Source organism: Equus caballus, chromosome 6 (genome assembly GCF_041296265.1).
Source record: "Equus caballus isolate H_3958 breed thoroughbred chromosome 6, TB-T2T, whole genome shotgun sequence".
NCBI classification, from domain to species: domain Eukaryota; kingdom Metazoa; phylum Chordata; class Mammalia; order Perissodactyla; family Equidae; genus Equus; species Equus caballus.
In genome coordinates, this window is record NC_091689.1 from 45121074 (window position 1) to 45137029 (window position 15956).

At 50.9% G+C, this 15956-nt stretch overlaps 1 protein-coding gene across 1 annotated transcript; it reads right to left on the reverse strand.

The window, feature by feature from the left end:
• Positions 1-413: 413 nt before the first annotated feature.
• Positions 414-15513, reverse strand: FGF6 (fibroblast growth factor 6). The gene is made up of 3 exons (XM_001494335.5): positions 14923-15513; positions 13645-13748; positions 414-4408 (listed from the first exon to the last, which is right to left on the reverse strand). The coding sequence occupies exons 1-3, from the start codon at positions 15266-15268 to the stop codon at positions 4232-4234; spliced, it is 627 nt and encodes a 208-aa protein (XP_001494385.1). The 5' UTR covers positions 15269-15513; the 3' UTR covers positions 414-4231.
• Between the last annotated feature and the right edge of the window lie 443 nt (positions 15514-15956).

Consider the following 15956-nt stretch of genomic DNA (forward strand, 5'->3'; position numbering starts at 1 on the left):
CAGTTTTAATAGGAGGGGTGGAGTCGAACAGTTTAGAGGAACGTATAAAAAGACCTTTTACTTTTTGCTGGAACATGATATGGTTTGTGCATAGCACATACATATTAAAAAAATAGAAGCATCACATTTTACAAGCACATGACTGAACAAATTCTGTGAGTTTTCCTATCCGCTCTACTCAAGCTTGAGGACGGCTCTGCACTGGGACCCAGCCTGAGGTACTTATTGATTTCTAGAAAGGGAAAATCACGAGAGGAGACAGCTGTCTGAATGCTGGAATCTCAGTACGTCAGTGAGGTATACAAACACGGTTCTGTGTCGGCTTTCTGCATGATGGGCTAGATTCGGGGTCTGTTTCTGGCGTCATCACTCCCTCCTGTTCTGGGAAGAGGAAACCCCAACTCAGCTGCACGTGCAAGGTGGGGAATTTCTCCCTATTCTTCTGGACTTGTCCCCAATATTCCTACATTTGGAGTTTTCCTGGGAGGTAGCAGAATGAGTGGCTGGTTCCTTGCCGGGAGGAAGGGGACAAACAGCAGAGACCTACTTTGCAGGCACCGGGGTGGCAGGTGGCAGAGAATCCCCCCTCAGTGACAACGGACCCAGAGTCTTTGGGGGAGAAGCATTGAGATAGGAAGATGGAGGAGTTTTCTAGCCTGTGTCTACACGAGAAGGGGCAAAAGGGGAGAGAGGGCAGAGGGGACATCCTGGTACTTGGAGGCCAGTGACCGCATTTGGTAGATCTGTTTGCATCGGTGGCGGTGGCACAAAGTGGGCAAAGGCAATGGACATGCAACACTTGGAGGAAGGGGGACTGCAGCTCGCGGACTGTTGTATTTCCTTCTTCCCTCAGGACTTGCACAGATGGAGAATTTGAAAGATCTGAGGTCTAGGACAGGAAAGGGGTCCAGAGCTAGCATGGGAAGAGGAATTCCAAATCGCCCAGGATAGGACTGACATCAGGAGAGAATTTCAGGCCTGAGTTTTGGCCCGGGGAGAAACCTATGTGTCTAAAAAGGAAAGAGGTTTGCAGCTTGGATCAGATGATAAGAGAAAATATTTTCTTTCTTAAGCTGCAGAATGGCCCTGACCAGGGGCTTGGAGTGTATGTGTTTTGGAGGTGTTGTGGGACGTTGTGGCAGAGGGGGAAGGCTGTGAAGGATAATGGTAGGGTATTAATTACAAAATTGTATGCTGCTTTCCAAGGGAGGTTCCAAAAGGTGTGGGAAGTGGGAAGGGAGGGGGTGTTAGAAGGCAGCAGACAATGAAACGAACGTAATCAACAGTTTGAACAAGGCAGTTGGAGTTTTCTGGTTTCCTCTGAGCTTCATCCATTGTCCTGAAGAGGGTGCAGAGTTTGCAAGTGCCTGGGGCTCCCCCATTGATACTGAGCTAACCTCTGCCCGACTGAGAAGTCTGTCTTTAAGGGAGTGCACAGATGTTGCTCTCTTCTTTCTCATTTGCTCCTGAAGAGGAAATAAGACAGCCTCTGGGCTCCTGGAACCCCAAGTGTGCATGGAGCTGCCAAAGAAGGTTCAGGATAGAAGAGAGGCCAATTAGCTACAAAACTCTATAAACCAGGGTCATAGCTCACGATTTGGAGGAAGGAGATTTTTGGATCCAATGGGGCGGACGGCTGAGTTCAGGACTCAGTAGACATGGTGGTCAGATAGGAGATGCTCTGCACACCTGTGTTCAGACAAAGTAGCAGAAAAGAAGGAACTGACAAGCCCCTAGCTGCTCTTACTCTGTTCCTGCCCTTTAACTCATTTTTTTGGATAGGGATTGACTTTTCTTAAGCCTAAGTCACTTATAGGTTAAACAGAGAGCCCTTGGAGAATTCCTTTGGATGGGAAGGATTTCAAAGAGTCAGCGATGCATCCCTACATCCAGGGGCGACATTCAAAATAATTAACAACTAGTACAGCATGGGTCCTGGGACTCGTTAGAACAGACACCTAGCTGCCTGTAGCTGATGCTAGTCATAGCCAACCAATGTGCTGGTGCCGCTCCCTAGTGACTGAACAGCAAGCCTGCCTGATCGAGGCATCTCATCGCTTCTCTTTCTCATTCTCGGCATGAAAAATGGGAGTGGACATTTGGAGAAACTCCTTGTCAGGGTTTGAACGCTTTTATGAGCCTCTAGAGAGATGCAAGAAAGGTCTAGCCGTCCGAGGCCTTGCGACTCTCTTTGGAAGAGTGCTCCTCTCGTGCCAAGTTAGCTCAAAGATCTAGGAATAAATGCTTCAGGACCCAGAGCTCTTTCTCCTCTCCAGATCACAGTCCCTCTGCCCACCCAGCCTTCCTACACTCCCGCCACATTCCGTCGGGAACTGATACACACCTCAGGTTCTGAGGGCATCAGTTTCTGATGTACCCTGTTAAAGAGGCAGATTACTCTGGACAAGACTTCCTGAAAAACAAGCAAAGCTTTGTCCCCTGCCTCCAAGGAGACCTGTGCTTCAAATGTCCCCAGCATTCAAGATGGACTAAGTTTTTCCCCGTTCCGTTTGATCCAAGACTGCAGCTCCTTCCAGTTTCTATCCAAGGCTTGACCATGTGCACTCTTGCCCTTGAGTTCTTACTGTTCCACCTTCGCTCATCTTTGTATGGCATTTTCCTCCTCACCCAGCACATGTCTGTCCTGACGTTTGCCAGGCAGAGGAGGTGGCCAGTATGGTGTCTCTCCCTTGGATTGCCAACCTCCACCTTCTGTGCACAGTCGCTCGGCTCAGAGCTATCTATAGATGGACGCATCTGCAAATAGAGAGGTATGCCGAAGATGAAGGTATTTGCGGCAGATGAGGGGTTGTCTTGCAGGCAGGGGGCCCCTGAGAGCAGCAGAGAGCATCAGGTCATTTTGTAACTCGATGGTTCACGTATGCTGAAAATATTTGCACTCTGATATGGCTCTCTCTGGTTTCAGATTTAGGAACGTTCCAATGGTTCAGGAATCTGAAGGCTCCAGGCAGACAACATTTATAGTCGCTTGGGGAACCTCTGCTTTTAATACTCTCAACCGACAGGAGGCAAGAAGACATCGTATGGCAAGGAGCCGCTTAGCTTGGCTGCCTGATTTCACAGGATTATCACTCTTCTCCTACTGTAGGGGGTCAGAGGGGGCAAACTCTAGAGGTCATGGTGCCCATTCTGATGCATCCAGGCACCAGTGTGTATGCAAGGTGAGGACGACGAAGAAGGAAGTGAGGGTATCAGATGAGAACTTGGGTGAGTTTCCTGGATGTACTTGGAGAGGAATTATCATCTCTAGTCCAAAGCCTCTCTACTTCCTTCGTGCCCTATTTTGTACCCCCTCACCCCTCGCCAAAGAGGTTGCCATTATTAGGATCCTTGTCATCTGAGGTTAAAATAAGACCCGGTTCAAAGTGAGGAAAAGTTATGGGCAGGCAGCCTGGCCCCGGCTTGTTCTTGGAGCCACACACAGCCCTGAATCCTTCAGGTCAGAAGGGCTCTCCACAGAACATCCAGTCCCTTCTGCTGCTTCAAGCAAGCCCTCCCCAACTGCCCGCGATACTGCTCCACCTCTTTCCTCCAGGAAGGGGACCCCTTCTCCCCCAGCTTCCCTGACAGTGCCCCCCAGTGTCCCCAGAGCCCTCACAGGCAGGGAGCTGCTCCCTTTCTCTCCGGTCTGCAGTTAAATCTCACTCCCTCTCACCTTGCCCTCTCTGCACTTACGGGACAGCTGCTCCCGGCCCCCGTGCGACCCGTGCAGTCAGTGGCCTCTGAATGGAAAGATGATTGGAAAGAAGGGCAGAATGGGAGTACACATCAATCCTGTTGGTTTGACAAGTGACATTCTTGTAGGCAGATTCCTGCAGTGATGATGTGGGGAGAAAGAAACCCGATGCTTTGAAATGCCTTTGCTCTGACAATAGCTACCAAGATGTATGGATGTACATCAACACACACACATACTTCTACCCTGGCCTTTCCCTCTGCCCATGGTCACATTCCACAACTGTCATCTGCACCTTCTTTCCTCAGGCGAGATCAGAGCATGGGATCCATTGGCATTCTAGGTCGCTGGCTGTAACCCCTATGGGTGGGTTACATGCCATGGGGTCCTGTGGCCAAGGGAACCAACTCAGGTCCCCCAAGCGCAAGAGAAGCCTGACTCAGGAGTCATGGGGGAGAAAAGGAATTGTTCACTTGTGCAAAATTCCAATAGAAAAGATGCTGCTTTCAACCTGTGAGCCGTCTTTCAAGGTCCTTATATCCTGGGAAGGAAGTGAGTGACGGTCATGATTGGGGACACCTTGCTGCCCCGCTTTACCCGTCCATATTTGCTCAGTGCGATGTAAGTCCCTCGGTACAGGTCTGACTCGTAGGCGTTGTAATTATTGGGCAGGAGGGTTTCTCTGAACTTGCATTCCTCCTGGAAGCTGGGCTGCGAAAGAAATGAACAATAGCAGAGGCTCAGTTATAAAGGAGGCACAGCAGCCCCTCTGCTGGGTACCCGCCTCCCCTTTGTAAGACAGCTACCATGAGATCTGAGCCAGCCTCGGTGAACAGAGTCATGGGAGGTTAGAACGGGAAGAGACTCCAGAGCTCTCAGGGTCCCCTCTCACCTTCCCTCCTTTACGACGAGGGACATAGATGGATGGTCTGTGTCACATGGGGTGGGTCTCCTGACTTCCACTTCAGGGCACTTTCTGCTAAGCACCTAGATGATCATTTATTCCATTTAGGGAAAGGATAAGAAAAGGATAGACTAAGCTGTTTTCTCAAGTCCACTGCGAGAGGTAATCTAGTGTACCAGGATTGAGGGCCTGGGGTTCTGCTTGGTGGCTCTCCATTTCGTAGCTGTGTGACCTGAGGCGGGCTCTCCCTCTCAGCCTCACTTCTCTTCTTTGCAGACAGGGAGATGGGGACTGTTAGTGGAGGGTGGAGACAGAAGATTTCCTAAGTCATCTGCAGCACGGGCTGTCAACTCTGGCGACTCTTTCTCCCACTTGTGTTCCCTCACTCTGTCTTCCCCAGTTTACATCTCGAGTTTGCTATCCCTTAAAAAGCCCATTCTCGGTTTTGGCCTTGAGCCCAGAAGATGCCCGGTGCCTCCCAGACATTCCTAGTTCTCCAGGGAAGTTCAGGAACAGAGATGGTGAGGAGCAGGGACTTTTATGGGGAGAACCTGGTTCCCTGTGTGACAGGTGGTGCCGCGGAGTCTGGGGCCAGTGATAAATCGCCCCCTTCAATGCTAATTTGGTAGAGAAGTGTGTGGGGACCACCTGTTCAGAAAATGAATGCTGGACTTCCTGTCACACATCAACAAGTTCATTCCCAATAAATCACCCAAGTCCTCCTTTATTCCTAGAGAAGAGAGTCTTTTCCTCCCCAAGCCTGCCTCTGCTCGCTGCCCTGAGGGGAGGCTGGAGAGTTTCTGTGCTTCTGATAGGGAGTAACTTGGTGGCGTCTGGAGGAAGAGAGAGCCAGGTGACACCTGGGATTGAGTCTCTAAAGAAATAGAGAATGAAACAGGGAGAAATAGGTGGAGTACAATTTCTGACTCCTTCCTGCTGACTGAGGCCATCGGCTATAAAAAACCCACTCAATGGCTGACTGGCTGTGCCAGAGGTGTCGTCTGACCTTCTCTAAGGCATCGTACTATGAGTGCCCTGGCCTGGCTGGCAGTGGGGGATGGACGAGAGCCTCTTCCTGTTATGAACGGATGGTGATAAGCTAGCTCATCAGGGCTCCCAGCCTCCCAGCGCCCTTTGTGTACACCTGTCACACACCATTTAGAACAGTGTGCCATCCCTATGGACAGGCTCTTCTTTCCCAATAGGTCCAAGTGCCCTGAGACAAGGATTGTGTCTTGTTGGGTACATGACGCCGAATGATGATTCCATAGGGACAGCACCGAAACATGGATACCCGCCCCCCATGGAGGGCTCCTTTGTTGCAGGATGAGAGTGAGCAAGATGGGGGCGTCCTCTATGGGAGCACAGCGAACACCACACCCCCTCCTGCCCTTCACCCTTGGCTGAATGCACTTCCCCCTTTCCCCACTCACACTCCTAGTTTACTGTTTACGAAGCACTTTCTCATAATGTTAATTGGCTTGAGAGGAATGTGAAAGATTTCCCCACTCACGTCAACTGCCTCCTCAATACCGTACTAGGGAGTCTGGGTTTTCGCAAGCTTTCGTTTCCCTCGTTATGGGTGCTCAGTAAGTATTTGTGGAATGAATGAAGGAATGAACATCCCAAAGGTGGGGAGAACAAACTAGTCGAAGCAGGTAAAGAGCAAATTTGCACAACAGCTTTGAAGTCAGACTGATGATGCTTCATCTCTTCCTTAGCTGTGTGAACTTGCGCAAATTATTTAACCTGCTAAGCCTCGGTTCCCTCATCTGTAAAGCAGGGGCAGGAAGAATAATTATATCATAGAATCGGAGTGAGTGTGAATTGAAATAATGCATGGAAAGTGTTTGTAATGCCTGGCATATCATAAAATAACTAATATTATTATAATTCTTCTTCTCCAACTGAATCATGACCTACTTTACATTGAAAGCCCTAAAAGACTTCATCTTACCCTGAGTCACCATTCTTGAAAACTTGTTGTGGGGTGTATTAGACAACTTAGCTTTTAAGCTCTGCAATTGTTGCCTGAATGACTGGGAGACAGTGAGCTTGCACGAGAAGAGCACGGAGCTCCGATAAGCACAGGTCGATGCCGGCTCCGGCAAAGCGCTCTCTGGGTCTCTCGGACCTCAGATTCTCCGCCTGCGCCTGGGGCGCAGAGTCAGTCACAGCGGCGAAGATTGTGGATGGACAGAGCTCTGGAGCACCAGCACGAGGAGAAAATAAACTTCGGATTGATTGTAAAAGTTAAGTAGAAATAAAGCTACACTGACCAAAAGTCTGGTGCAGATTAGTGAACAAATAGTCCAGAAGTAAATCCAAACACACGTGGGTGTAAAATAAACCCGGATCCGAAATGAACATAAAATAAAAGCGGCATTTCAGATCACTGGAGAAAACATGGCATTGGAACAACTGGATACCATCTTATAATAACAATAACAATAGTAATAAAGTGTGATGTATGACTTTGTTCCTTACGTTAAAGTAAATTCCAAAAGGAGCAAAGAATTAAATGTGAAAAAGAGAGCCTTACAGAGCCGCCCAGAAAAATTTTTAAAAAATAATGAGTAGGGAAGATTTTTCTAGGTGAGACACGGAAAAGCTAGAAGTCATAAAAAAAGCCCAGAATGAATATGTGTGACTTCTGTCTGGAAAAAAAACCACCTTAAACAAAATAAAAATATAGACAGCAAACTGGATTAAAAATATTTACAATGCACTGTATTTTGTAATATATGTTGCAATTGATTGCTGGGAGGACATTTTGTTACTATATTCAGAACCCTTAACTCACTGGAAAATGGGCATTTATGAACAGACAATTCTGAGACAAGGAAATGCAAATGGCGTCTGAACATGAGAACGTCTGCCTAATGAGAGAAATGCGAGTCATCCCTGAGAGACCACATCGGGAACTGTCGGGCGGCAGAGAGAACAGGGTTTGATAATATATTTCCATCAGTGAGGCATGGAGTTTAGGAATTCTCATGAAACGTCCGTTGGGGCGTATGTTATTATAACCTCTATAAAGAGCAATTTGACGACATCCATTAGAATAAAAAAAAGAACATAGTTTTGATTAGTAATTCCGTTTCTAGGAATTTATCTTACTGGTAGACTCCCACTTGGGTACGAAAGTTACTCACTGCGGCATTACTTGTAACAGTCAAGACTGAAAACCTAAGTGTCTCTTAGGAAAGGAGTGGTCTGCCGCTACGGTGAATGCACACAATGGAATGCTATGAGCCATGAGACAGGAGGACCCTCTGAGCACTGACTTGAAATGGGCTCGAAGAGGTCCTGTGAAGTGAAGAAGCAAGGTTCGAAGCGGTGTGCATCGCATGCTCCTATTCCTGTGAGTTTAAAAAGCAAAAGCCGTGCGTGCACACGCTCAGGGACACGGTTCTTCCTGGGATGAGACACAAGGGACTGGGGACAGTGGCTGCCTCTGGGGGGGACTTGGTGGCTTCAAGACACCAGTGAGGGTGAGACAATTTCCATGGCATATTCTTTTGTACCTTTTTTCCCTCTTAAGCCATGTTCATGTACTACCTAGTCACATAAGTAGATCGTTTAACATGGGAAAGGAATTCAGGATAGAAGATGGGCCAAGGAACAGAGTGAGAAAATGTTTGCATCACAAACTGGGGGTCTCCTCCTAGTCCTGTCACAGCCCCCTCTCCACCCACCTCTGTTCTAACGTCTATGTCCCTGGAGAGGGACCCAGCTGTTTCTCCTGTTTCCTGGAGAATTCATTTCTGATCTGGATGGTGGGTAAGGGAGAGGTTTCCGGTGTGGTCTGCAGACTCTAGAGAAGACATCAAATCTTGGGGCGGAGGGTGTAGGGAAGAGGAGGGGAAAAGGAGGAACTGAGCCATTCGGACAAGCAACTCTGTGGGCAGTTGCCCATAGCATCCCTTCTAGAATATGCCCAATTGAAGAATCCAGCCTTTCCTAAGTGTCTGGTCTCCCAAAACCTGTCCGCTTGAATGTGCACGACAGGGGCCGGATACAGTGTGCTTTGTTCTCTGCTCACCAGATTCTGATTGTTCAAGTCCCCCCTACTTTTTAAAGTTTCCAACTTCTGTTTTTTCATTCTCTCCCTTTTCTCTGGTCTATCTCATGTTCCTAGGCTTCCCCAGAATTCTGTACAAGTCTAAAGTGAAAAGAGAGGAATAGGGGACGGCCCTGTGGCCAAATGGTTAAGCTCCCATGCTCCGCTTCCGCGGTTCGGATCCTGGGCACGGACATGGCACCACTCATCAGGCCACGCTGAGGCGGCGTCCCACATGCCACAACTAGAAGGACCTGTAACTAAAATATGCAACTATGTTCTGGGGGGATTTGGGGAGAAAAAGGAAAAAAAAAAAAAGGAATGGCAACAGTTGTTAGCTCAGGTGCCAATCTTTAAAAGAAAAAAGAGAGAGAAATAGATGAAGCTTGCTTTAGAAGCCCTCTCTACCATTCCCTCACCCGGTCCATTCAGCTCCCCCACCCTGGGGGTTCATGTGGCCATGAGGCCTGTGCGGAGAGGCCAAGATTGTTCCATTTCCCTGAACTCTTTCATGCAGCCCCTGTTTCAGGATGGTGGGATTTTCTTGCTGCCAAGATTGGTGGTCCAGCTGGTATCAAGACCCAGCCCCTAACTTCATCTCCACCGCATCCTGGAGCTCTGAGTTCTCATGGCTCAGGAATGTTGGCTCCTCAGCTCTGGTGAGAAAAGCACTCATGCCAAGTGAACGCCGCGTTAATAAAAGCAGCTACCGTATATGATTACTTGAACAAATGAAAATAATTCCACCGGATCACATTTCCTGGGCTTGCCGGGCCCCAGTGTCTTAGATTCCACGTAGGTCTAATCAGACTTATGTGGACCCAAACTCTAAACGTGCAGCTCTCACCGTGGAGAAGGGCGTCTTTCAGAGGGATAGGTACATGGGTGTTTCAGCACGAGTTACCGCTGGCAGAAATGCCCCTTAGAGTCTGGGGTGGACCAGGCATCCATCCTCTTGTCTTTAGGCAAAGCTAAGTCACCCTGACTGATGGAGGTATAGTCTTGTCTTTAAAGTGCTTCCTCCTGGGGCTGCCCTTGGCCACTGGCCCCTGTTACGGCTGGTTGTGTGTGTGTGTGCACATGGAGGGGGACGTTTAAGGAGGTGAGCAGGGAGGAAAAAAGAAAACTCCTTGTCCTAGGACCCTTTGCTTCTGCAGCCCCTGACTGCTTCTTTTTCTCTCCTTAGCTGAAATGGAGAAATAGCATCTCCCAGCTCTGAAGAGATCTGTGTTTCCTAGCCCCTGTTTCCAGCACAGACATTGCATCGGCGATTTAGAAGTGTTTGAAAATGTTTTCACCAGGCCTCTCATTCTTCTCATTCCTGGGGAGCCCTTTGTAGCCTGCAGGCCACAGACAAAGCCCTTTGCCCAGGCCCCTCACTGCAGAATGGGCCTCTCACTCCCCTCAGGACCCCGTCTCCCAGCAGGGGCCGACCCGGAGGGATCCTTTGTCCCATTCCCTGAGGAACCCATTCTCTGCCAGATGAGAGGAACAGTTCAATGAGCTGGGAGAGACTTGGTCCTCCCCTCCCCCAAAGGAATGCCCCAGATAATAATCAAAGGCCTTTATGGATGCAAGAAATTCTGTGTTCTGCATCTTGTCATATTACAATTGATTCAAAGGATGTAGATACAGTTATAGGTTCGTAAAACTAAAGTCACTTAAAAGCGTAACTGAATCCTAGTCGCTTCTTGTCTCTATGTATCTTTCTCAGCCAAAGGATTCTAACAGCACCACTGCCAGGTGGAGAGCCTTGATTTTTTTTTTTTTTTCATTTTAAAAAGAATCATGAAAAAAAAAAAAAAAAAAAAAGAATCATGAAGATTGGAATTCACTGTTTTCTGCCTCAGTCTACACCTGAGAGAGCAGAGATTCAGGCCCAGAGGTCAGTGACTGTCAGAAGTAAGACAAATAGCTGGAGGGTAGGTGGGGCAGGGGCTGGGACAGGGTCCCACCCAGTCAGTCCGGCAAATGTGCTTCTACTGCGTTCCCTGCAGAGCCCTGAGGCCCCAGTGTCCCACCTGTAACGTGAGAATAAAGACCAAACGCACCTCCCAGGGCTACTGGGGTTGATGCTGGAAAGCACTCTGCAGGGTGCAGACCAACGGGAGGCGCTCAGTTCCGGGTAGCTATTTCTATTGTCTAAGTAGAGTGAGGCGCGCTGCCCTGAGGCTCTGCACCCCTCTTTCCTCGAGATGAGACATGCGGGAGGCCACTTTTCCTAGGTGGGTTTTCCTGGCCCTTATTCTCTGACCTCGGCTTGTTCGCCTTCCGGCCCCAGCACGGTTCCCTCTCCCCCACCCCGAGAAATCTCCTCTAGCGGAGGTAGCAGCTGAGCCGCAGGGAGAGGAGGCAGCTCTGGGGGCTTAAAAGGGAAATAGCGTGAATGAAATCATGAGCCAGCGGGAGTCTTCCTGGCTCCGGGGATCAGTTGGCAATTGTTTTTTTAGGCTGTGATAACGGCCCCTGAGGGGCGGCGAAGGGGTGGGTAGAGGGGTTCTGGAGCATCTGGTGCCAAGCCTCACCAAGCATCAGGTGCTGGGCTTGGGGCCCAGCTCAGCGGGACTCTGCACCCCGTCCGGCCTGGGCCCGGGCTCCGGGCGAGCCTCTCCCACAGAGGAGAAGGTGCTGTGGGCCCGATGCTCCTGCGGGGCTGGGAGGGGGAGGAGAGGGCGCGTCTTCTCTCAGGAAAGTCCCCCTCGTGCCGGCTCTTTTCACTTGGGAGCCCTCTCCTCGGGCCGATTTGACCCGGTTTGGAGTGTGGCCTGCGCGTGAGGGGCTGGCGGCCTCCCACGTTCGCAGTCAGCCCGCGCCGCAGAGAGGCCGCTCCTTCGTCTTGCCCGAGCAATGCTTGACCTTTGGCAGGCTTCCTCTGATTGTTACAGCTCATATTCCCAGCTTCTCCCACAGGACCAGAAGGTTTTAAGTGGGAAGTGGATAAATTTCCTTATGTTTGTGCCCTTTCCCTCCCTCACGGTGGCATTCCTTTCTGGGTAAGGAGAAAGAAATATTGAATAGCTGTTATTAAAGGTGGCGAAGATAAGGGTTTCTGTCATTTGTGCTTCTTTCCAGGAGATTTACCTGCTAAAGAGTCCCTCACATAAAGTCCCACAGCCAACAATCCCCATTCCTGGCTCTGCCATCCGTGGATTCCAGGTGTTATGCAGGCTGGTGAGAAGGGGCTCTGAGCTGACTCACTCCACAGAGGGGGTGCCCACGCCACCCAGACCCGGGGTGGTCCCGGCTGCTGCCTGTCCTCCCCATCGCCTTTGCAGGGAGTGGTAAAGAGTGTGTCTGAGAACTCCAGTCTCATGTCGGTGTCGTCTTCCCAGCCCTCCTGCTCTCAGGGCCGGTGTAACCCTCGGGTGGGGATGACTCCCTGCCCTCCAGAGGCCGGGTAGTCCGGTGGTCCCCACGCCTGCCTGTGCCTCAGAAATACCTGACAAACTTACAAAACAAACACAAACTGATTTCCGGGCTCCCATCCCAGCCCTATGGAATAAGCATCTCTTAGGAAGGACCCTGGAAATCTGTACCTTTAACAAGTTACCAAGGTGATGTGGGTGCAAATCTCCTCCCACATGTCTCATCTCTAAGAAAGAGGGGTGTAGAGCCTCGAGGCTGTGCCTCGCCATCCTTAAACAATATGAAAGCCTGACCCACATTGAGCACCTGCTGTTTGTCAGGTGCCCTGCAGAGTGCTGGTCCCCAGCAATGTCAGCATCAGCCCCTCAGCACCCCTGGGGCTGCATTTGATCTTTATCCTCACTTTATAGATGAGACGCTTCGTCTCCAGGGTCTCACGTCAATCATGGCTGTGTGCAGACCTGCCTCAGGGCTCTGCAGGTGATGCCCGTAAGGCCCACAGCAGAAGCATAGCTGGTGTACAGACTGGGCCCTGATTCCGGCAGCTGGCTCCACCTACCTTCCAGCTCCTTGTCTTACTTCGGACACCCATGGAGTTTAATCCATGGTCATCTCCACGTAAACCAACCCAGACAGAGAGGTGTTAGAGCTAAAGATCACAGAGGCCACCTGGGCACCCTCTTCAGGTACTTATCAGCTCTCCTCTGTTTGCATAGGCTCCCCGGAACCTGGCACCAATCCCAGATCTCTTTGTTCACTTCCTGATCCTCAGCCTGTATCCAAGGAGAGGTGGAACAGCCCTACACACCCTCCCCATAAATAACTCTGGTATTCCTTGACTATTGCTCAGAGGTCTTCCTTTTTAGCCTTCTTATTTCTATCAAAAGAACTCTCAGTTTCTTCAACTTCATAGGGACGTTTTCCCAGTCCGTGTTTTGGAATAAGCCAAATCATGGATGGAGAGACCCAGGAACAAGGGGGTCAGAGAGAGCAGAGATTTTGGTAAATGTGCTTAGAAGCTGGCTAGGTTAACCAGAGTGCTAACGTTTGCCCTCCCAGGGCTGATCTGTGATGGGGAGGAGGACGCCGGTGGGGTCTGGTGCCAGCCAAGAGGATATAATGGGAGGATGCTTTTCCAGCCCATGCGGTCAGAGATCAGAGGACATAAACCTTAAGGTGAGGAAAACAGCCTCCATGTCTCCTCCTCCCGCTGCTCTCTAGGCCAGGGACGTGTCTCGGAGGGTGGGTCATGGTGCACCCAGGCTTGCTTCTCTGGCTCTCCAGTTCAGGGAATCAAACTCCACCCTAAGCCTGATGACAGCTTAATGCCAGAATGCAGGTCTCCCTTGGACCCAATAGCCGTCTGAGCTACAGTTCCTGTTTACTTACTAGTTTCTGGCAGGTAGGGCCAGGAAAGACATGGTCCAGTGCAGAGGCCCATTAACTGATGCTGACGAACCCCACACGTGCGCTGGCGCCTTCCCAGGCCCCTCTTTTCTCATTCTAGATAAATAATCACTTATCTGCTCAGGTTTTTGTATTATCTTCTTCGTGTAATTGTGTCGGCTTCAGGCCTTGCACCACCTGGAGCTTCCCCTGGCCTGATGAACTCACCGTTGTGTATAGTCTCCCTTTACTGTTCATGGCGATGAAGAGGGCACTTTTCACTCCAAAGAGGCTCACCACGCCTCGCTCCACTGTGGAAATCTCCAGCAGGCCTGGCGAAGAAATGGGGGCTGTGTTACCCAAGGCTTGTGCAAATCGGAGTGAGACGTCACCCTGAAGGTGACCCTAGAAGGGCGTCTAAGCCTGTCGCCCTGCTCCTAGAAAGTCAGCCCCTCCGTCACCTCTATCCCTGGCTGCTCTAATTTTAGGGAGATTCTATCTGCTAGATGCATCGGGCCCTGCCACTATGCTGTTAACACTCAAGTTCTGCAAGGGCAAGTTCTGACGTCAGAGTTAGGGTCACGGTAGCTGCTTAGGTATCTCCTTAAGAGTAGCTTTGCATCTGGGCTTTCACTGGCTTAATCACATGAGGGCCTTGACATGGGTAAAACAATGAATTCTGTGGGCCAGCCCCGGGTGCCTAGTGGTTGAGTTCAGCATGCTCTGCTTTGGCAGCCTGGGTTTGGTTCCCGGGCCACAGACCTACACTACTTGTCTGTCAGCGGCCATGCTGTAGTGGCGGCTCACACACAAAAAGAGGAAGATTGGCAGCGGATGTTAGCTCTGGGCGAATCTTCCTCAGCAAAAACAAACAAACAAACAAAAAGAATTCTGATTAGTTTTGTTAAATGTACACTCAATATGTGTCAACAAATCTCAGCCTGTCTGCTCTTGCAGACGCTGCAGCCACACAGCGGCTGTTGGCGTGTCTGAATCCTGCAGCCCTCATCCCCCCTGGGATGGGAGAACCTATCTATGCAGCAACCCATCAACCTGTAGGACAAGGACTTGGGGACAGAGGGGACAGATTGAAAGAAAAAGAAGGATGTGCTTCAGCTGGAAATTTTTCAAACCACTTGCCTTTCCTTCTCAAAGTGGGAAGCTAAATAAAAATAAGCTTGTGTCCGACGTGGGCCAAGTATCCTCACCCATTCTCCCCATCCTTGCCTCATGGCTTCCCAGACTGATGGTCTTACATGGCCACGGATGGGCCTGTAATGCTGAGGTAATTAGTGCCACAGGAGCTCGGTGGGGTGATGGCAAAGGACACCAGGATGCTTGGGCCTTAGCATGCAGAGCCTGCACCTAGGCAGGGTCAGAGAATCCGGGGTGGCTATGCTTACGAGCATCCAAGTGGAGAATAACATTTCTACCCCCTTTATAATGGGACTCCATGCACCAGAGCCCAAGCCCCCAGCTTCCCAACTGGCTGCAACTGGCACTCACTGTAGGGGTTCTCCTCGTGGGTCCCGCTGATCCGGCCATCGGGGGGCACCTGGAGGTGAAAGCCGATGCCCACGTTGCAGTAGAGCCTCCGCTGCCGCTTGATCCCCACCAAATAGCCACTTTCCCAGTTCACCCCAGCAATCTCTCCAGCTAGCCCAGCGCGAGACCTGGACAGCAGGGTGCCCCAGCCCCTCGAGTCCAGCAGCGTGCTGTTGGCGCGGGTGCCTGCAGGCGAGGGCACCACCATGCCCACTAGGACGCCTAGGAAGACGAGAGCCCGCAGCGTGCCCTGAAGACGTCCTGCTCCCCGGGACATAGTGATGAACAGCCTCTGTCCCAGGGCCATCCACCTTGCCTCTCAGGCACGTGGTCAGAATTAATGGCCCTAAAAATACCGCCCTTCTTGTTTTTCTCCCCTCGGCATGGCGGCAGGGGCTTATTTTTGGAAGGCAGATGAAGGCTGCTGACATGAAACCAAAGCCTGCTTCGGGCACTCGGGTCGGGAGCAGAGGGACCCAGGCTGAGCCGCGGCTGGTAGGGACCATGGCTTGGGGACGCTGTCTAGCTCGCCCGCTTGCTCCGTCCCGAGTTGATTATATTTGATTTGACCTGTCTTTATAGTTCAGCAGCCCGGCCCTCCCCTCCACCCATCATCACCCTGACGTCAGGTGGCCCAGCTCCTTCATCCAGGGCTGTAACATTAACCTGCTCCTGGGCCTGGCTGCCTCCCCACACCCCCATCACCCTCCCCACACCCCAGGGATTCTGGGAGCCACTGTCATTCCAACTATGAGGCAGGAATGAAGTGAGCAGGGAGCATCTCTGAGGGAGGGAGGAGTTGGCTGGGGGCCCAGGGGAACAGGGAGGCGAGAGGCCACCCAGGACCCAAATTGGGCAGGAGTTCTTGGCCGGGCGGCGCTGGCTTCCTTATTTAGAGGGCAAAGGGTAAAGTCACGCAGAGGGGAAGGCTTGGTGGTGGGTGGCGACCGGGACCTACGAGTTACCCTGGAGACTGTTCATAGAAAGAGCTCACA

Coding starts and splice junctions, on each gene's coding strand:
- FGF6 (XM_001494335.5), bottom strand. CDS start 15,268: ATGGCCCTGGGACAGAGGCTGTTCATCACTATGTCCCGGGGAGCAGGA. Junction 13,749..14,922: donor CCACGAGGAGAACCCCTACA/GTGAGTGCCAGT, acceptor TTTCTTCGCCAG/GCCTGCTGGAGATTTCCACA. Junction 4,409..13,644: donor AAGGGAGACTATACACAACG/GTGAGTTCATCA, acceptor TTTCTTTCGCAG/CCCAGCTTCCAGGAGGAATG.